Source organism: Lissotriton vulgaris, chromosome 7 (assembly GCF_964263255.1).
Source record: "Lissotriton vulgaris chromosome 7, aLisVul1.2, whole genome shotgun sequence".
NCBI classification, from domain to species: Eukaryota; Metazoa; Chordata; class Amphibia; order Caudata; family Salamandridae; genus Lissotriton; species Lissotriton vulgaris.
The window spans coordinates 1,143,842,671-1,143,864,348 of NC_141695.1; the positions used below are offsets into that span (position 1 = coordinate 1,143,842,671).

General features: G+C 46.7%; 1 protein-coding gene across 3 annotated transcripts in view; it reads right to left on the bottom strand.

Moving 5' to 3' along the window:
* Positions 1–1,995: 1,995 nt before the first annotated feature.
* Positions 1,996–21,678, bottom strand: part of SH3PXD2B (SH3 and PX domains 2B) — a 342,591-nt gene continuing 322,908 nt past the window's right edge. For all 3 annotated transcript variants that reach the window (XM_086931584.1, XM_086931583.1, XM_086931585.1), the window contains 2 exons: positions 18,129–18,254; positions 1,996–3,658 (listed from right to left, as the gene is read on the bottom strand). In XM_086931584.1, coding sequence (XP_086787710.1) covers positions 2,126–3,658; positions 18,129–18,254 — 1,659 coding nt within the window. In that variant the 3' untranslated portion in view covers positions 1,996–2,125. The remainder of the gene's footprint in view (positions 3,659–18,128; positions 18,255–21,678) is intronic.

Here is a 21,678-nt window from a genome sequence, read left to right on the forward strand (position 1 = left end):
CAGTTTGTTTTCTTGAGACACAGTTACACCATTACGAAGAACACTAAATCTCGAATGGTGAGGCACAAAGAGGAGGTACTGAGAGCACATGCATGATCTGTGAACAAATGAAGTTTTTGCTTGATGACAAATGCACCAGCCATGGACCGTGGAGGGAGTTTCGGTGGGGCGGAGAGGCGGGGCAGGGGAGGGGCAGGGTGGGGGGTGCTAAAAACTGGAGTATGGATAATTGAAGGTAAGTAAACAATTTAATAAATAAAACAAATTTCGTAGTGCACCCTGCATCGCATTTTGCGATGCAGGGCGCGCTACGAAATTCGTTTTATTCATTAAATTGTTTACTTACCTCTAATTATCCATACTCCAGTTTTTAGCACCCCCCACCCTGCCCCTCCCCCCGCCCAACCGAAACTCCCTCCACGGGCCGTGGCTGAAATGCACTAAGGTACATGAATATATAAAACATGTAAGGCAGAGATTTTTGGAATGTAGCCCATCAGAAGCCCACTAGCATGAAGAAAACCGTAGTGATTTTAAATTACCCTGCTAATTCCAAATAGCTGTAGCAGTCAGACATGAGTGGTCACTGCAATTGAATGCCATTTCACTGTGCACAATTTCACCCATAATCCCTAGCAAAGGGATACTCTAATTGGTACATCCACTAGCCATACTGCAATAGGGAACAATACTGATATGGGGTTTCCTTTCGTGGTAAGACATTACAGTTTCTGGAGAACAAGGAGAATGTATGTGCTCCCATGACATTTGAAAGGAGGATCAATGGGATTGGGTGGGCATCACACCGCAATAGCATCAGGATCAAGGGCAACACTTACACAAGATACATTCAATTTAAATCTTCTGTTGCCTTCAGATAAATGACAATGAGGAAAAGGTTCACAACATACCATCTCCTTGTTGCCAATTGTTGCTGTCCTCTGTAGAGTGTATACTAGCGAAAAGTCTCTGAAAGCATACTCTGTCAAAAAACCTTACTACATTCTAATGTGCCACACTTGAACAACCACATGAAGTCAGACCTCAGTTAGTCATTGCAGTGTACTATTAAGAGAATTTATTGATTTACAAGTTTCAATGTTTCATTGATAACTTGCAATTCAGGTTTAGCACCATTGCCAAGTCTTCCTCTTCTATTAGCGAAACCTTTTAGTACATAAGGGCGCACGTCTTCTTACTATATATTACGTCAAGTGTAATTTCTCCCACAATTCCACTAGCTGCTAAATGGAAGTGATTTTCATCTACGTACACTTGAGTGACTGATAAACACACTTAAAGTGAAAATTAATTTGTCAGTAAAAGTCAAGTGATCGCATTATTCATGCCCATAAAGAAAAATGTAATCTGCACAGGGTTACACTCTTGAAAAGCACCATAAAAAGTGCTTCCTGATTAGCATCTGTTCTGACTTTGGTACCTTCAAGGGCTATCCCACAACGCACAACTTTTTGCAGGTCAAACAAAAGCCCATCAGCCTTTGACCCACGGATGACATAAGAAAAACAATCAATGGGAACAAGCGTCAATGGTAAACTTCCATTGGCAAAGAACTCAATCAAGGCCTAGTTAAAGTAGAGGTAACATCTGTTTGAGGGTAAATGATCTTTGAGGTCAGTCGCCTTTTGTCCCAGAAACCGGCTACAACAGCCCACTTGCAGGAATACATAGCCGTGAAGATTGGCGTACGTGAGAGATGTTACAGTCTCTCAAGAGAATGAACAAACTACTACAATGGCACTCCCTGGCACATTTGGATGCTATGCCTACAAGGCAGTTGTACCATTTCCTGAATAGTACTATCTCAGGGACTCACTTAATGCATGTGTACATTAACAACGTCAATAACTATGGACCCAACTTAAGCAAATGGGCAAGAAGCACAAAAGACACCATGTGCTACATATGCTGTAAATGGATGATGATTTGACACAGAGCCTAAAGGCTGATTTTCAATTAGTGTCCTATTTTAGGAGGAGTGACGTACTAGGTTAGGAATGTATTTTTGTTTATTTTTTAAAGCTAGCATTTATGTAAAATCTATAAATTAAAAAAGCTAGTTAAATACACAAGTGAACTATGGGAAAGAAGGCAATAGATATTCCTATGGCTTCTTTTGTAGGTAATTGGAAGGGATCCAGCCCTCCCAGAAGGGTCCCCCACTCAGGACCTTGCAAAACCACCAGCCACTGCTGCTCTTCTCATGAACATCAAAGACTGTCCCTTCCTTAAAACTGCTGGTTTCCTCATCCCCTTCAAAATCTGCTATTGCCACATAGAGACCATCTTTAGAAGACGAGGATGTCACTTCAGTATTATCCGCTTTCTCTGCTTGCTTGGGAGGGATCTTTGGCACAAAGCTGTTTCGTACTCGGGGTTCATCGTGACATGGAGGGGGCAGAAATGGCTTGGCCCTAGGAGGGACCATTGCAGGTCTGCTGGGTGCTGGATTCACTTTGGCTTCTTCAGATTCCTTCTGCTGCATGCTTGCCTCTGTTGGGATGCAAACAGAGGATGTTTTTTTGGGTGGAGGTGGTCTTCTGGGCGGGACAATGGGTCTTTGAGGCGGTTCCTTTTGAAGAGGCAAGTTGGTCTTCGGCTCACTATCAACAACCCGGGAAAGGTCAGGAAGAACCCTTGCAGGAGCTTCTCTATGCGACTGGGTGTCAAGCTTTGGAGGACACCTGAATTCAACATTTGGCCGCTCTGGGGGCCTTCTAGGCATGTCCATTGGAGGTGCACTAGCAAAGGAATTTTCTGCAGAAGCCGTATTTGTGGTTAAGTCCGGCTCATCAGGAACATCCTGTGATTTTGCAGCTGGTCGGAGCCTGCTCCTGAGGTTTGAAATGTCAACTTTATCTTCAACTGGAGTGTCATTTTTGGGGGGAGGAAGTGGCTTGGGACGGACTTGAGGCTTTGCCTTTAAAAAGGGATTTGGGGGATCTGGCTTCTCATCTGGTTGTTCTTGCTTTGTCTTGACTGGTTTAGCAATGGGCCGAAGGTTGGGTTTTTTCAACTCTTTGGCTGAGAGATTATGGCCACAATCGAGGCCCATTTCATTCTTGAGTTGGAATTGTTTTGACTTGTCAATTTTAGGCTCTATTTTCTTTAGGTCCTTGGGAGCAGCCTGTTTAGGGGGGATCATTGGCAATAGCCCACCTGGAGGCTTGGATGGTGGTGGTCTTAAAAGCTCAGTCCTTTGCCTTTCAGGGATTTCTCCTTCTGACTTGATCATAGATTCCTTTCTTGGTGGGAGGACCGGTTTCTCCTCGGTCTCTTGATCAGCTATATCACTGAACCCTGTGTGCACCACAACATCCCGACTATCCAATGCAAAATGTTTGAGGCCATTATCTTTGCCCTTCCAGTCTTTGGACCACTTTGGCCCAGAATCAGTACCGTTCTGCGGGGGATCAGGAAGGGGTCGGCAGGGACCAGTGGCTTCTTCAGAGGAGTGATTCTCTGCCACTGCATCTCCTAGTCGGAGCTGGGCCATCTCATTTGGCAAAGGAGCCAGAAAGTTGGGCCTCAGTGCGCTGCTGGTCTTCTTGTACTTGTCGATGAACGTGGCAGGAGCCCACCCCTCCTTCTCCTCTATCTGAATGTACCACCAGCCACTTAGATTCTTCTCAATGACCTGCAAAGTAGAGTGGATGATAAAACACCTTATTAAAGAAATGCACTAATTCCCTCCCGTACCACAAAACAATTTAATAATGACATAGGCGTCTTCTCCAAATTGAATAGACAGTAGCCATATTCTAGTAAATATTAAAGCATCAAGCTTCATAGAGGCCACTCTTTCCATGAATCAGATACCTGATCACCTCCTTGCTTCTGTATGCATAGCAAGTATGACAGTTAATTCTGGCTCAGGTTCGTTGTCACTATGTTTCTCGCCTGAACCAGTGGAAATTGTGTCATGTGGCTCTGTGCTCCTAATTGCATGCCTGCTGTGTCTATCAGGTGTGAACATTAATACATATGCCTGCAGTAACTCCTCTGTTGTATCTGTGTGTATGATGCTGGTTACATAATTTTTCTGCTACAGAAGACATGAGCTGGCTTTTACAGTTGAAAGCATTGGACTGTCCCTAACAGGGCTGGCAGGTTGTGGGCTCCAAACCTGATTTGCATGCAGCTTGTTCCTATCTATACTGGGACACGGAGTAAAACCTCTATGAAATAGAATTCTAACCATAGTAACACAAGTGTTTAAAATCCATTGAACTAAGTTCCCTATGAAATATTCTGTTCTTTCTTAGTCTGTTGATATCTGCCCAGTACATCCAAAGAACATACAGAACAAGGTTTTCCAACATAGATCCAGGCTGTATTATACAATTCCTGATATTCTAGAAATCCCCATAAGGTAAAGGTACATAAAAAATGTAAACAAAGCTCATTTGCATACTCCATGGTTATACAGAAACTATTATAAGGATCCGGCCCCCAGGATATACTTTGGACAAACCTGATATCAATAATCTGTGTTTTTCTTTAGTTATTTACTCGATGGGGGGCCTGCAAACAAGTTCAAAATGATATGTTTCTTGGTCAGGTCACTGCAGACAATAAACTAAGAACTGCTGATAGCATTTATCACTTATGTTTTATATTTTAGCCATTTCTGGGTCCCCTATAGCAGGAAACACAAGCAAACCGACACTGGTTTTGGCCTCTTCTGCCTCATCAATGGGTTACGGCTTAAGTCCAATGCCATAGAGAAGACGGGGGGCAGAGTCTGGATGCTCATGTACTTGAGGAGGATTGACTTTCACAATTAAATTTAGTTAACCAACTGACCTATATTTTCATATTGTTGCTTAACAATGATATTAGGTTCCAAGACCTTTAAAATAGTAGCTTCTTTTTCCAGTAAAATTATCTGAGTCTCGGCATGGAAGCACAGTCCACCTTGAAATTACCAAAGCCACTGTCTCTTAGATTACAGGAATTCCTAATTCTTGCACTAGGATTCAATATTATATCGGCTCTTTAACATCTGTAGGAGTTGCTTGGACATGTATTGGCTGGTGATGGGCAACCATATCCCTTAGTATTTGAATGATACACAACTGTATCTTAAAAGTGTCCATCAACTCCAACATTAGGTATTAGGATGACTATCTTGGATGCACCGAGAGCTTAATGGCTTCCCTTCGTCTAAAACTGAATCCAAGCAAAAGTGGATTTCTTCTTTATTTTAATATTCTTCCCACACTATTACAGTTCCTACCTGGCCACCCTACCTATCTTTGACTTGCGCACCCCCCCCCCCCCCATCCACTCCCCCCCCCCCCCCCCCCCCCAATGGTTTCAGGTCCAAAATTTTTGGATCTGTCCTCTTAAATCTCATTTACCATTCCTTAGTCACATCTTCAAAAAGGTATAGCCTGCCACTTTTTAACCTATCATTTGCCGGCAGAAATTTGTAGATCCCATTATTGCCCCTTCTAACCTTCTAATACCTTTTGCTCGTCCAAATATCCTGGTTTGCTAACTTAACATCTGAATATATAAATAAAAGTTTTATTATATTAATAGAAAAATGCTAATTGAAGCACCTTAATTTTAAAAGACAATGTTGTTATGAGTTGTATTTCTGGAATGTTTTTGGTTGCAGTGATTTATCCAGGGTATTGCATTGAATAGAGGGTGCTTGGAGAACACTTGCAAAGCAACTTCATTTAATTATAAAAAAGTGTGTTTAATAAAACATAATAATTATAAACTATGATGAAAATTGGGAATTATTTTCAAATTATTGCTAAAAAGGGATGTTTGGGTTTGCACATCTACAGAACAGCAATTAATAACCTTCATGGTATATCATTCCATTTGAAATCATTGTAATTAATTTTAATTAAGTACATTAATAGATACAAACATTACAGATAGGAATCGTGGATAGTTTGATCATTAGGTTGGGAAAGAGAAACAAATGGTATGCTCCTACATTAAAATTAAGTTCTAAAAACATTAATGAAAAGAAAGGGTATAATTAGCGAAGGTAAAAAGGGCATGAGTAAAGCAACAATATTTTTTATCAAAATTTAATTGATTAAAAAGTGAAAGGAATAGTTTAGGAATATTGTGCCCAAAGATGAGATAGTGACATGAAAATGGTTCTTTAAAGATTAGTCTTACCATGACAAATAAATGGCTGAAGAAGGAATAACATTGAAGACATGGCAGCAGAAGAAATGGCAGGTGAGCAAATGAACAAGTTACTTACCTTCGGTAGCGCCTTATCAGATCGAGACTATCTAGCCACAGATCCTTACCCTAAAATTATCCCCTGGCATCAGACTGGATAAGGAAATTTTTCTTGAGCAGTGCCCCTGCGCTCCAGTAGGTGCCATCGTTCGGTTCCACAAGTGGCGTGCCCAGTGCCCATATAGGCGCCACCCCACTGAAGTGACATCAGTTACTTTTTGCGATTTTCCACACCAGAACCATGGAGTCACAAAGTACATTGACCACTGGTGTGAAAAACTAGGACCCTGAAAGGCGAAAGCCCAGTACCTAGAAATCTGTTTGCAGAGCAGGAGGATGGGTGCATCAGTAAGAAATCTGCGGCTAGATAGAGTCTCTTCCAGATAATGCGTTACTGAAGGTAAGTAACTTGTTCATCTGATAAGAGACTTCTACCTGCAGATTCCTTACCTTAGAATAGATACCCAAGTAATACCTCCCCGGAGGTGGGCCTGCAGACCAATTTCATATGAGGAAGAACTGCAGGACTGAATATGCAAAATGCCCATCCCTATGGACCTGACTGTCCAGGCAGTCGTGTTTAGTAAACTTGCGAAAAAAATCCTACATTGCTGCCTGCCAGATGTCCAGAACAGGAAAGGTGTGTGCTAACTCAGTGGTTGCAGCTTTAGCTCTAGTGGAAAGAGCAAGCAAACCCTCAGGGGACTGCTTCTTAGCCAATGCTTTGCAGGTTTTGATAGACAGCACGATCCATCGTGAGATGGTCCTTTTCTGTACGGCGTGTCCTTTCTTCTCCCATGAAGAGCTGGTCGCCCACCCGCAACTCTCGTCTGCAATCAAGGTAGAACGACAAAGATCTTTTTGGATCCAGATGGTGCAGTCGCTCCTCTTCCTTGGAGGGATGTGGCGGAGTGTAAAAAGTAGGCAGAGTGATGGATTGGCATAATGAAGCGAAAAGGTGGAAACAAATGTTGTAAACCTTTCAGAAACCTATTTCAAAAGGTGATTTGAAGAGGTATGGAACAGTGGAGAGCTAGATCTCAGACCGCCCAGAGCAGACGCCTGCTGGGCAAGAGAAAGGATGAAAAGGAGAACTTGAGAAAGAAAGGCAGAAAGGGGATTGGTGTAATTCTGTACACCATGCCACACATTTTGCCCAATGGCAGGTGTAAAACATCTTGGTGGAGGGATGCCTGGCTGGCAAAATAATGTCCCAGACTTTGGGAGGTAGTTCGAAAGATGTCAACTGTTGCAGCTCAATCAGGTTCAGGTGGAGAGCCCTCTCCTGCTACTGAGCCGGAAGATCCTCTCAAATGGGCAGCCTGATCTGAGGACTGATGGCCGTGCTCAACGGCTCAGGATACCAGACTCTCCATGTCCAGTCCAGAGCCACAATGATTACTTGGGAGTGTTGTTCCTGATCTTCTTCAGAACTCTGGGCAGCAGTAGTATGGGCAGAAAGGTGTACAAGAGAACAAACCTCCAAAGAGCTCTGAGCAAGAGTCACCTTGGAAACTTCAGCGCACAGGACTGCTGACATTGTGTGTTCTCGTCGGTGGTGAAGAGATCCAACCAAGACTCTCCCCACTACTGAGAGAGTCCTTGCACCGCCTCCAGATGGAGATGCCATTCGTAATCCGCTAGGCATCTGTGTCTGAATTCATCCACTCTGGCATGCAGAGAGCCTGCCAGACGTTGAACTACCAGGGAAATGCCCTGCCATTCCAGCCATTTCCAGAGATGCAGGGCCTCTTGACAAAGGGTCCACGACCCCACACCGTCCTGTTTGTTGCAGTACCACATGGAGGTGGTGTTGTCCTTGATGGAGGGTGGAAAGTCTTTTAATGCCATTCGGATTGCCTGGAGCTCCAGCAGGTTGATGTGAAGTCCATATTCCGCCAGAGACTGCTGATCACCACCTCTCTCGGATGGCTGCCCCATCCCAGGAGTGACACATCTATAACTACTGTCAGATTGGGTCAGGAAGGGAGAGGGGTCTGCCGCTGACCTAATTTTGGTTAGTTAACCACCATTGCAGATCTTGTGCAGTTCCATCCAAGATCTGGACCATGTTGAAGAGATTCTTCTGATGCTGAGCCCACTGGAACTTCAGTTCCCACTCCAGAGTCTGCATATGCCAGTGGGCATGTGCCACCAGCAGGATGCAGGCGGACAAGAGGCCCAGCAGCCTCAGAGGCAGTATCACCAAAATCCAGGAAACATCGGTATCATAGCCTGAATATCCTGGATTCACTGTTCTGGAAGATAGGCCCTAAACTGCCCCATGTTCACAACAGCTACGATGAACGGGAGCAACTGAGAGGGAGTCAAGTGACTTTGACACATTAATAGTTAACCCCAGTGAATGCAGGAGGTCCACTGTAGTCTGGAGGTGGGAGACGACAGCCTGGGGCGAGTCCACCTTCAACAGCCAGTAGTCGAGATAGAGGAAGCCTGTCACCCCTGATCTCCACAGGTGAACTGCAACCACTGCCATCACCTTGATGAACACCTGATGGATGCTGGTGAGGCCAAAGTGAAGCACAACAAACTGAAAGTGCTTGTGGTCCATCATGAACCACAGGTAATGCCTTTGGGCAGAGTGGATGGGAATGTGGAAATATGCATCCTGCAAGTCCAACACTAACATCCAGTCTACTGGGTCCAGACAGCACCTGAGCAAGAGTGAGCATTTTGAAGTTCACCTTATTGAGGAAGAGAGCGCAGGTCGAGGACAGGAAGAAGGCCTCCATCCCTCTTGGGCACCAGAAAGTAGAATGAGTAGCAACCAACCCACTTCTGGCATTGGCACTCTCTCTATGGCTCATTTAGCCAAAAGAGCCGTCACTTCCTGGCAGAGAAGGAATAGGTAGTCCTCCTTCAGCCTGTCGTAAGTAGATGGCATAGAGAGAGGGGTAGCCTCGAAGGGGAGGGAATATCCCCTTCGTACAAATGGTAAAGCCCACCTTTATGGATTACCATTGGGGCAGGTGATGGTGAGACCTGCAGTCCACTGGGTGCCCATGATGGTAAACAGGAGACAAGGAGGATTTGGAGGTGGCGGCTGCCGGGGGTGGTGAACTGACCCAAACACTGGCTACCTAACCCAAGGGCCGGTAGATACAGCGTCCGCAACCACAGAGATGCTGGGAAGCTTGAACATCGAGGTAGCTGTTTGGGTATAGTTGTGGTTGGAAGCCCCTTCCGTGCCCACGAAAGGCAGACTGAGGGTGACAAAGGGCCATGGAAAGCCCTAGCTGTCTTCAAAGCGCTCCAGCACCGAATAAGCCTCATCTCCGAAGAGATGGGCGCTATCAAAGTGCATATCTATGAGTGATGTTTGGACATCTCCAGAAAAGCCAGTAGTCCTCAACTAGGAGTGGCCCAGCAGGGCCGTTGACGAAACGGCTCCGCTTAGTGAGTCAGTGGTGTCCAGTCCACATCTAATGGTGAACTTAGCTGTATCTCTCCTGTCGGCAACAGCCTGGGAGAACACTGCCTGGGCCTCCTTTGGCAGCATCTGCGCAACCGTATCCCACAGAGCATGAGAATAGCAGCCCAAAAGGCATGCAGTGTTCACCAACCGCAATGATAGGCTGGTGGAAGACAGAATTTGCTTACCTAAGTTGTCCAGCCTCTTGGATTCCCGATCCAGCAGTGCAGTTGGGAATGCACCAAGATTTATGTGGGAAGTGGAGGCTTGGACCACCAAGCTCTCTGGGGTAGTGTGTTCTATGAGGAATTTTGGGTCTCATGGAGTGGGGCAGCGGCAGCGTGCAATTGTCCTGTTCACAGGAGCCCCTGTGTTGGGCTTGGACGAAGTCCCAAGCAGAACATTAGTAAGTGCTTTGTTAAATGGCAGATGCGGTTCTGAAGGGGACACTACCAGTTGAAGCACTTCTGTCAAGACATTAGTCTTGACTGCCACCATGGGCAAGCTAAGGCCCAGGACATCAGCCACTCTCCACACGACCACTATGAATGAAGCTCCCCCCTCCGTAGCTGAATTGGTGGGAGAGAGTATGCCGGTATATGGAGAGGTATCCAGTCAGCTTGTGCACGCCAAATTCTTCCACCAGTCCACATTGCTCCCATAAGGCTGGTATTCTTCAGGTTCCAGCAACCCCTCCCATGACTCCTCAAATCCTAGCCCATAAGAGTGGTTGTGGATGTGGTGGTGGGGAGGATAGGCCCTAAACTGCCCCCTGTTCACAACAGCTACGATGAACGGGAGCATCTGAGAGGGAGTCAAGTGACTTTGACACATTAATAGTTAACCCCAGTGAATGCAGGAGGTCCACTGTAGTCTGGAGGTGGGAGACGACAGCCTGGGGCGAGTCCACCTTCAACAGCCGAGATATGGTCCCCCTGTTTACTAAAAACGGGGTGCTAAGGAACATTCATGTGCGCTATAAGAAGGGACAACCCCGTTAAATCTGTTTCGTGTTCTATCTTCTCGACGTTTTTTGTTTCTAATATTGGACTCTTTCTGCTCTCCCATGTGCTCCCTTCGAGATCCTCCTCTCCTTCCGCTTTGTGCCAGCACCCTCCTACCCAATAGTCATCCAACCACTACCACCACGTCTACCACCACTACCATGTCCACCACAGCGTCCACCACCACGTCCACCACCACCATGTGCACCACCATTTTGTCCACCACCACCATGTCCACCACCACCATGTCCACCACCAAAACATCCACCAAAACATCCACCACCACCACATCCACCACCACCATGTCCACCACCACGTCCACCACCACATCCACCACCACCATGTACACCACCAGCACCACCACCACGTCCCCACCACCACGTCCACCACCATATCCACCACGTCGAACACCACCACGTCCACCACCACCACGTCCACCACCACCACCACCACAACGTCCACCACCACGTCCACTCTCACCACCACCACCACGTCCACCACTACCACGTCCATCACCACCACTTCCACCACATCCACCACCACGTCCACCATCACCATGTCCACCAACCATGTTCACTACCACCACGTCCACCACCGCCATGTCCACCACCACTTCCACCATCACCACGTCCACCATCACCACGTCCACCACCACCACATCCACCACCACATCCACCACCACCACCACATCCACCACCACCACCACCACTACATCCACCACCATGTCCACCACCACCACACCAGCACCATGTCCACCACCACCACATCGCCCACCACCACCACCACGTCGTCCACCACCACCACATCCACCACCACCACACCCAGCACCACCACGCCCACCACCACCACGCCCACCACCACCACACCCACCACCACCTCGTCCACCACCATCACGTCCACCACCACCATCACGTCCACCACCACCATCACGTCCACCACCACCATCACGTCCACCACCACCATCACGTCCACCACCACCATCACCATCACATCCACCACCACCACCACGTCCAGCACCACCACCACGTCCAGCACCACCACCACATCCAGCACCACCACGTCCAGCACCACCACGTCCAGCACCACCACGTCCAGCACCACCACGTCCAGCACCACCACGTCCAGCACCACCATGTCCAGCACCACCATGTCCAGCACCACCACGTCCAGCACCACCACGCCCAACCTTACCACATCCACCATCACGTCCACCACCACCAACACACCCACTACCACTAACACATCCACCACCACGTTCACCACCACCATCGCGTCCACCACCACCATCACGTCCACCACCACGTCCAGCACCACCACGTCCAGCACCACCACGTCCAGCACCACCACATCCAGCACCACCACGTCCAGCACCACCACGTCCAGCACCACCATGTCCAGCACCACCATGTCCAGCACCACCCAGCACCACCACGTCCAGCACCACCACGTCCAGCACCACCACGTCCAGCACCACCACGTCCAGCACCACCACGTCCAGCACCACCACGTCCAGCACCACCACGTCCAGCACCACCACGTCCAGCACCACCACGTCCAGCACCACCATCACGTCCACCACCACCATCACGTCCACCACCACCATCACGTCCACCACCACCATCACGTCCACCACCACCATCACCATCACATCCACCACCACCACCACGTCCAGCACCACCACCACGTCCAGCACCACCACCACATCCAGCACCACCACGTCCAGCACCACCACGTCCAGCACCACCACGTCCAGCACCACCACGTCCAGCACCACCACGTCCAGCACCACCATGTCCAGCACCACCATGTCCAGCACCACCACGTCCAGCACCACCACGCCCAACCTTACCACATCCACCATCACGTCCACCACCACCAACACACCCACTACCACTAACACATCCACCACCACGTTCACCACCACCATCGCGTCCACCACCACCATCACGTCCACCACCACGTCCAGCACCACCACGTCCAGCACCACCACGTCCAGCACCACCACATCCAGCACCACCACGTCCAGCACCACCACGTCCAGCACCACCATGTCCAGCACCACCATGTCCAGCACCACCCAGCACCACCACGTCCAGCACCACCACGTCCAGCACCACCATGTCCAGCACCACCACGTCCAGCACCACCACGTCCAGCACCACCACGTCCAGCACCACCACGTCCAGCATCACCACGTCCACCACGTCCACCACCACCACGTCCACCACCACCACGTCCACCACCACCACTTCCACCACCACCACCACGACCACCACGCCCAGCACTACCACGTCCACCACCATCACGTCCACCACCACCATCACATCCACTACCACCATCACATCCACCACCATGTTCACCACCACCATTGCGTCCACCACCACCATCACGTCCACCACCACCACCACGTCCACCACCACGTCCACCACCACCACATCCACCACCACCACATCCACCACCACCACATCCACCACCACCACCACATCCACCATCACCACCTCATCCACAACCACCACCACGAGTCCAGCACCACCACGCCCAGCACTACCACGTCCACCACCATCACGTCCACCACCACCATCACATCCACTACCACCATCACATCCACCACCATGTTCACCACCACCATTGCGTCCACCACCACCATCACGTCCACCACCACCACCACGTCCACCACCACCACATCCACCACCACCACATCCACCACCACCACATCCACCACCACATCCACCATCACCACCTCATCCACAACCACCACCACGTCCACCACCACGAGTCCAGCACCACCACGTCCACCAACACTTCCACTTCATCCACCACCACTTCCACTACCACATCCACCACCACCACCATGTCCACCACCACCACGTCCACAACCACAACGTCTACCACATTCACCACCACCACGTCCACCACCAACACAACCACAACCACCACCACATCCACCACCAAAACCACCACCACGTCCACCACCACCAACACCACGTCCACCACCACCAACACCACGTCCACCACCACGTCCACCACCATGTCCACTACCACCACCACATCCATCACCACGTCCACCAACATGTCCACCACCACATTTACCACCACATCCACCACCATCAGCATGTCCACCACTACCACCACGTCCACCACCACCACCACCATGTCCACCACCATCACGTCCACCACCACGTCCAACACCGCCCCATCCAACACCACCACATCCACCACCACCACATCCACCCCAACACATCCACCCCAACACATCCACCATCACCAATTCTTGAAGCTGCAAAACTACTCCTACAGGTAAGAAACCATTTTCTTTTGCAGAGTGAATCTTTTCTGGATTCACATGCTGTGCATTGATTTTGTAGCGGTTTTGGATCCTTGTAGAGTCTGGGTTGGAGAAGATAAGTTTGAGCTTGTGAATAAATCTTTTAATACTTTAAGTCCAACTTGCACTTCCTTGTGCATTCACATTTCTATGCAATAGTGTTTTTTTGAACATGTACACTGATGGCCAAGCAGCTGCCATGCAAATCTCCAGCAATGCATATTTGCCAGAACGGCTATTGTTGCTCAGTTCTTATGTGTAGAGTGTGCTATAGGATTGATTTGTAGTTGTATGCCAGCTGATGCGTGACTCGTTTGGATTATTTGTGTAATCCACCTTGCAATGGCATGTTTTGTAACTAACGTGCATGCCTTCCGAAACGGTCTTTAAATACTACCTGTTGAAACATTGCTGTTTGCTACACATTGGCAGTCTATAGTGTGGCCAATTTCAGAGAGGGCTTGTGAAGTGGTTCAAAGGGTTTCCTAATTAGTTGCATTAGTAAGAAATTCAAGTTCTGCGTTGTTGCTGGCACTCTTCGTAAGGAGAGATTTGTTTTGCTCCCTCCAGGAATCTTTTGATTAGAGGGGGTTTGAAGAAACTACTTTTTTTGTGGCCTCCATTGAAGGCCACTACTGCACCGAAATGTACCATTAATGACGCATATGTCAGTCTGTTGTGTAGTAGGTGTGTGAGGTGTCGTAGCACTCTAGCGTCCTTTGCATTGTCTTGTAAGTAGCCACATTTGTGACACCATCTGGAATATCTTTACCATTTAGCTGTGTAGCATTTCTTTTTTGCTGATCTTCTTACTTCTCTGAGGATTGCCATTATCTTCTCTGGAAGACCTGGATGCCCAAACGATGTCCTCAGGAGCCAAGCTGCTAAACTCCGGGATCATGGCTCTGGGTGAGGAACACCCTGGCATGGATTTTAGATCTTTTAACCCCGGAGGCTCCTGCATATTGTTCTGAGCATTCTCTTTCAGGTCTGAGAAACAGGTTTTCCTCGTCCACTGTGGGGCAATAAGTATTAGTTTCGTTCATGACTGTTTGCATTTGTTGATTAACAAGGATAACAGTGGAATCAGGGGAAATGCATAAGCAAATCTACCTGACCAGTCTATTGACAGAGCATTCCCCACAGGGTGGTGGTGTGGGATCCTGGATGCAACCAATTGGCATTTTGTGTTCTCTGGTGTTGTGAACAGGTTTATTTCTGGTGTCCTTCATTGCCTGAATATCTGTTTGAGTACTGTTTGATTCAGTTCCCACTCGTGTGAGGTGGTTACCTGTCCACTCAGTTTGTCTGCCTCTACATTATCTTTCCCTGGTAGATGTATCATTGCTATATTTATTTGTCTCTGGATGGTCCACTACCAGATCTCTTGTGCTAGTTTTCAAAGTGTAAAGGATTTTGTACCTCCCTGCTTGTGACATAGAATATTGTTGTTGCATTGTCTGTTTGGATTAGTAAGGATTTTCCTCACAGCTGTTTCTGAAAGGCTTAAGGCTAGGAACACTGTTTTTAGCTCCAGTACATTCATGTGTTGTACAACTTCCTGTACGTTCCATATTACTCTGATTTAGAGTCTCCCCATATGAGATCCCCAACTCACATGCAAGGCATCCATGGTAATAGCTACTGTGGGAGCTGGAGAAATGAACAGTCATCCAGTTACTCTATTTGCTCTTTTCCACCATGCCATCTCCTCTTGTACACTTGCATGGCAACCATTAGATCTTCCCAAATCCCAGTGGCTTGTGACCATTGAGTTTGTACCCCTTCCTGAATTGGTCTCATATGTAGCTCTGCATATGATATGAGGGGTATGCAGGAGGCCATTTCCCCAGCATTTTCTTCACAATCCTTACTGTCAGAGACTGACTTTCTGATACTGGTGAGTTTTTTGGCAGTAATGATAGTATCTTTTTCTCGCATGGGTACACTTTCACATCTGTTGAGCTGATTCTTGCTACCAAGAACAGCTTCTCTTCTGGGTTGGGAGATGATTTTTTCTGTTTATTGAAAACCCCAGATTGTGGAGTATTGATATTAGTGTGTTTATGTGGTTGTTGCACTTGGATAGGGAGTTTGCTTTCACCAGCCAGTCGTCTAAGGATATATATATATATATATGTGCATCCCTTGCCTTCTTAGATGTGCAGCCGCTTCTACCAGGCATTTTTAAAACCCTCTGGGTGCTGATTTTATTCTGAAAGCCAGCACTTTGAATTGATAGTGAGTTCCGTCCACCAAAAATCACAAGTATTTTTTGTGTCTGAAATTCGTTGGGATGTACAGATATGCGTCCTTTAGATCTATTGTAAATTTAAATTTTTGTGTTTTTATTAACTTGTTTCAGAAATGGAGGTCTAGTATATGATGTAGAGATCCTTCTTGCTTTGGTATTAGGAAATATGCTGTGAAGTTTCCCTGGTTGATCTTGTCTTTGGGCACTCTTTCTATTGCCTTCTTTTGTATCAATAATTTTACTTCTTGCAGTAATCGTGTTTTTCCCTCTTTTGTGTGGACCACTTTCTATGGTTCTTTAACTAGTGGCTGCTTTATCAGTCCTATACAATATCCAAAACGTATGATGTTTAGTATCCATTTGTCTTAAGTCACCTTCTTCCACTCCTGGAAGAAGTTGTTTATCCTTACCCCCCACAGGTGTTGTGTGAGAGAGGGGATGCTGTTGTATTAAGTCACATGCTGGTTGCTGCAGCCGCCTCTATTTGTGGCTGCGATTTTCCTCCTTCTTGTCCACAAATGGGTTAAAACAGCGGTGTTTGGTGCTGCCATTGTTACATTGGAGTTTGGTTTTGGTTGTTCAGTTGTCCTTGGAGTAGGTAGTGCCTCAATGTTAATCAGCCCCATTTCACTGCCATAATGGAGATAGTGGCTTGTCCACTACTGTGATTTGTGGTTCACACCAAGTCAAGAGAATGTAAAGCGGATTCCCCGTTTAGTAGTATGTCTAAAGCAGGGTGAGTGCTATACACTTCAAAAAGGGTTCAAGCAATAGTAACAATGTAATCACTGTTCAATACTGTTGAATTCATTTTCTGATTATTTCATTATCTCATTACTCTAGGCTGGCTTTAAATATATAATTTTGAGAACAGTTATCCAGCTACATGTAAAGTAGGAGGTGGATAACAGCATAAATCAATTGAGGAGTATGGATTCCCAAGGACTTCCTGAAACATCTATTCCCGTTACTTATTTACTCCTTAATTCAAAGCCTCAACATGACAAATATAATCCATTATTTGTGTAACAACCTCCACTACTTAATTACGTCTAACACCAATGGACAGATTTTCTTTAATGCTCATAGCTCATGCTTAATGCTGTGAACTAGAACAGGGACCCTGCTATCCTTGATTGAAATAGATTGTCCATTGTCATTCTATTCCGTATTCTGAGTATTGATGACCTTCATCAGGGAAATGGATTTCCTGTATAAAGAGTCCATTTGGACAAGGCTGGATTATTTTCTGTTCATTAAGTTTCCATTGAATTTTGGTCACTGATAATCCAGCTTAAACTTTTTAAATGCCCTGCTATTTCTCTCTGAATGGGGTATTGTGAGCTTAAGTTTGCACACCTACCTCTTATTTTATGCAGATGTTCATGCTTTACATATTTTTGCTCTGTAAACTGAAATCTTTTCTATGTGAGCGCCTAATATGGTTATCCTAACTTACCTGGTCACCATCTGACTTCTTTTAAAATAACCTTGATTTCGTTTTTATGTGAGTGCTTTACCTGGTTACCCCTCTATCTCTTCTTCTCTTCCCAATTCTCCCCAATCCTGGGAAATCACAAATCCACCTGCTTACTCTCCTCAAATGTACTCCCTTACATGTAAAGCAAATGAGCAGCATTCATTTTCAGATATCACGTACGCATGCAATAGAGATATCCATGCCTTTCCACAAAATGCCCACTCTCACACAAAGACCTAACCCAATGTTGAAGGTGTGTGTTTTAAAAAATGCTACTCTGCATTACCTGAGTGTGTCAGACCGAGACTGGAACTTTCATGGACATGTGATAGGAAAACCGAGAGGTGACTGCCAATTTGTCTGAAACCCTTCTCAATCAAGGATGCACTTACTTCCACTTTAAGCCCGGCCTGGAAACTGATGCCATCAGGGATGGTGGTTTGGAAGTCAGCAATCGTGTAATATTCCTCTTCAACCTGAGGTGGCGTGGGTGGCTTTGGCAGATTCAAGCCCCGGGGCTAGAGAAAGAGAATTGGGTGGAGAGACACGAGTGGCATTAATAGATGGTTATAACATAAGCTAAATTTTTGAGGTTTTCAAAAGGGTACCCAGTATAGAGAACAGAATTATGTTACTTTTTACTCCCTAAGAATCTGTTTGTTTCATGTAGTGCTGTAGATCCAAATGCTATGCATATTCCTGCCATCTAGTGTTGGGATTGGACAATTCCAACTTGTTCATCTTTAAAGAAGTCTTTGGAGTCACACGAAGAATGGACATGGACTCCATTGTCAGATTGTTTTTCGCCCACAGGATGAGAGTAAAAATTGAGTAGTGAGCAGAAAAGAATACTGTCCATGCGCGTAGACAGAGAAAAAGTTTATTCAGTGAAAGAAACCCGTTACAAACACTGGCTTCCGGGGAGGAGAATGGACACAAGTGAATCTATTGCTCTACATGCAACAAACAGATACTTAAAGGGTAAGTAACATTATCCGATATCAGCATGTGTGGCTGTAGAAACATATACTCTGCTTTGACTATAATGCACTACTGTACTAATTGGTGGCTAGCCAGTGGATGGTGCAGAGGCCTGAAACAGAGTCTGACCAACTTTAGTTTGCTGCCAAGCATGAATATACACACAATAGTGTTTATTGGACGTGTATCGCGTGGACCATGTGCAGATTTACATATATCTGCTATGGGAATATTTCATAGGTAGAATGGGAAGACCACCTTGGGTAAGAATTCTGCATTGGTTCTAAGACCCGCTCTGTCCTGATGTCCCTAAAAGAAAGGTTCCCGTAGGGTGAGGGCCTCTAGGTTCACTAATATGTCAGCGAGACGTTATGGCTACTAGATGAGCAACTTTTCAAGAGAAAAACGGCAAAAGGCATGAATGCAGTAGCTCAAAGGGGGGCTCCATAAGTATAGGGAGGACAGCATTAGGATTTCAGGCTGGAGTTGGGAGTGGCCTGACAAGACCCTATATAAAAGCTTTAATTACAGGAATTTTAAAAAGGTAAGAGTGTTCCCTCTTTTGCATATAAGCAACAATGGTGAAGAGCTGCGAGCAATGAGTAAACATCACATCTCCATGCAATGGGCGACATTACTCCATGCATCCAAACACCATGCCGCAGAAGACCCTCATGCGCAGGCCACAAGCCTCTATCGGCAACAGGGGTATCCCGAGAGAGTGCACAACATGCCGCCCCTTACCAGTGAACCCTAGTCGTGGATAGATTATAACCTGCACGTGTCAAGTAACTTACACAACACACACAGGTGCCCACACCCCACACCCTGCGCTACGTGCATTCAAATGGACACCAGCTTCTTGACCTCTCAGCCCTCATTACAGCGAGACAATTTCCATGCAGTGAATCCCAGTTTGAGTTACCCCAATTGTTGAGTTATGTTCCTTACAGTCTTTAGGCACAACTCAAGGTGCTGTATAGCACCAACACAATAGGCCAGCACTACAGGAACACAACAGCATACAGATTGTGACTTAAAATCGGATGGAGCTCAACAACATATCAACTCCAATAACAAAAACTTTTAAAGTGGACAGATACAGATGTATGTTCATTTCTACTGTCACAATGTACAGAATGTAGAATCTGTATTGAAGGGTTTCTCATTAAACTGTTACGCTGTAAATACCCAGCATAACAATAAAATGCCAATAATTTTTTTTTTTTTAAATAAGCAGCAATGGTGCCTAAATGTAGCCAGATTCACATGCACACACACCACAACTTTTGAAAGTGTAGGATGTAACAAAGAATTTCTTACACCGTAGGCGTAACAGGGTGTATGTGCTTCGGAGTACAGCTGTGGACATAACGCTTCCTCTGAGTAGAATAGCAGGTGCGAGTAGAGGGCCTTCAGACTTACTTGAGTGAGTCCAAGCCCTCTTGGGGTAGGTTAAGGTAGCCAAAATCTAAGACTTTAGGAGCCAACTCACCAGGTTGACCTGTCTGAGGTCTGGGTATCTGACTTTGCAGTGGTTTTGTGTGAGAAGGTTCAGCCTGTTCATGAACTTCATAGGGGAATGGACATTTCTAGAAGGGCAGAGAATCATTGTTGTCTGGCCCAAGAAGGAGTCTCTAGGATGAGAGTGAGGAATGTTTGCTTGAACTTCTTGACCAAGTTAGGAATCACTAGGAGAGGAGGAAAAGCGTATGAAAAGATCCCTGATCAATTCATCCACAGATCATTGCCCAAGGACTGGGGGGAGTGGGAACCTGGAGGAAAAGTTTGGGCATTCAGCATTTTCGTGGGTGGTGAAAAGGTCTATGTGTAGGGTGACCCATCTTTGGAAGTAGAAAGTAGGACATGAGGGTGGACACCCCACCCATGAACATGTTGCGGAGTCCTGCTGAGCATGTCAGCAAAATCTGCTGAAGTAAGGCTTTGAGAGCTAGATGATTGGCTACCAGTTCCAAGTGGTTGATGTGGAGACCTCTTTGACAGGGTGGTCACAGACTCTGGACTATCATGTTAGGGTGTGCTCCTCAGCCAACTAAAGAGGTGTCTGACGGGATGGTCACTGGCAGAATTGGGTCTGAAAATGGACGGCCCTGCAACAGATTGCAGAGTGATGGGTGCAGACCCTTATCAACTCTGGATCCTCCAACGGACCTTCAGGGTGTGACCACTGGCTTGGGAGGCATTCCTGAAGTAGTTGCACATGTAGTTTGGTGTGGGGCGCAATGGCAATGCATTAAGCCACCATTCCCAGAAGACTCATACAAATGAACTTGAAATGGACTAAGTGGATAAAAAAGATGGAGCAACTCCTCGAATGCTTGCACTCTTGGGGCTGGGGAAGGCTTTAACCACTACAGAGTTGAGTACTGATCCTAAGAAGGGTAGAATCTGAGGAGGCGCCAAGTCAGACTTGGTGGCATTGACTGTGAACCACAGGCTGTGCAGCAGGGAGATAGCAGTCTAGGTGCTGGTTAAGCACTCTACCTTTAGCAGCCAATCATCGAGGATGGGGAAGCGAAGATGTGAGTTCCCTTCCTTCTGAAGTGAGCAGATACCACCTGTAAACACATCGTAAAGACCTTTGGGGCAGTGGTGATGCCAATGGATAGTACTTTGAACTGGTATTGTTGAGCACTTATCATGAAGCGGAGGTAATGCCGATGAGCTAAATGGATTGGGTTGTGAAAGTGAGCATCCTTCAGGTCTAGTGTGGTCATTGAAGTAGCCTTGTTGCAGAGGAGGGATGTCATCATGTAGGGGGGCTCATGTGGAAATGATCTGACAGGATGCATATGTTGAGAGAACAGAGGCAGAGGATGGGACTTAGGTATCTGTCTTTCTTAGGAATGAGGAATTACAGGGAGTAGATGCCTTTGCCCTGATGTTGAAGGGGTACTGGCTCTATGGCTACTTCAACAAGGAGAGCCTGAACCTCCTCTT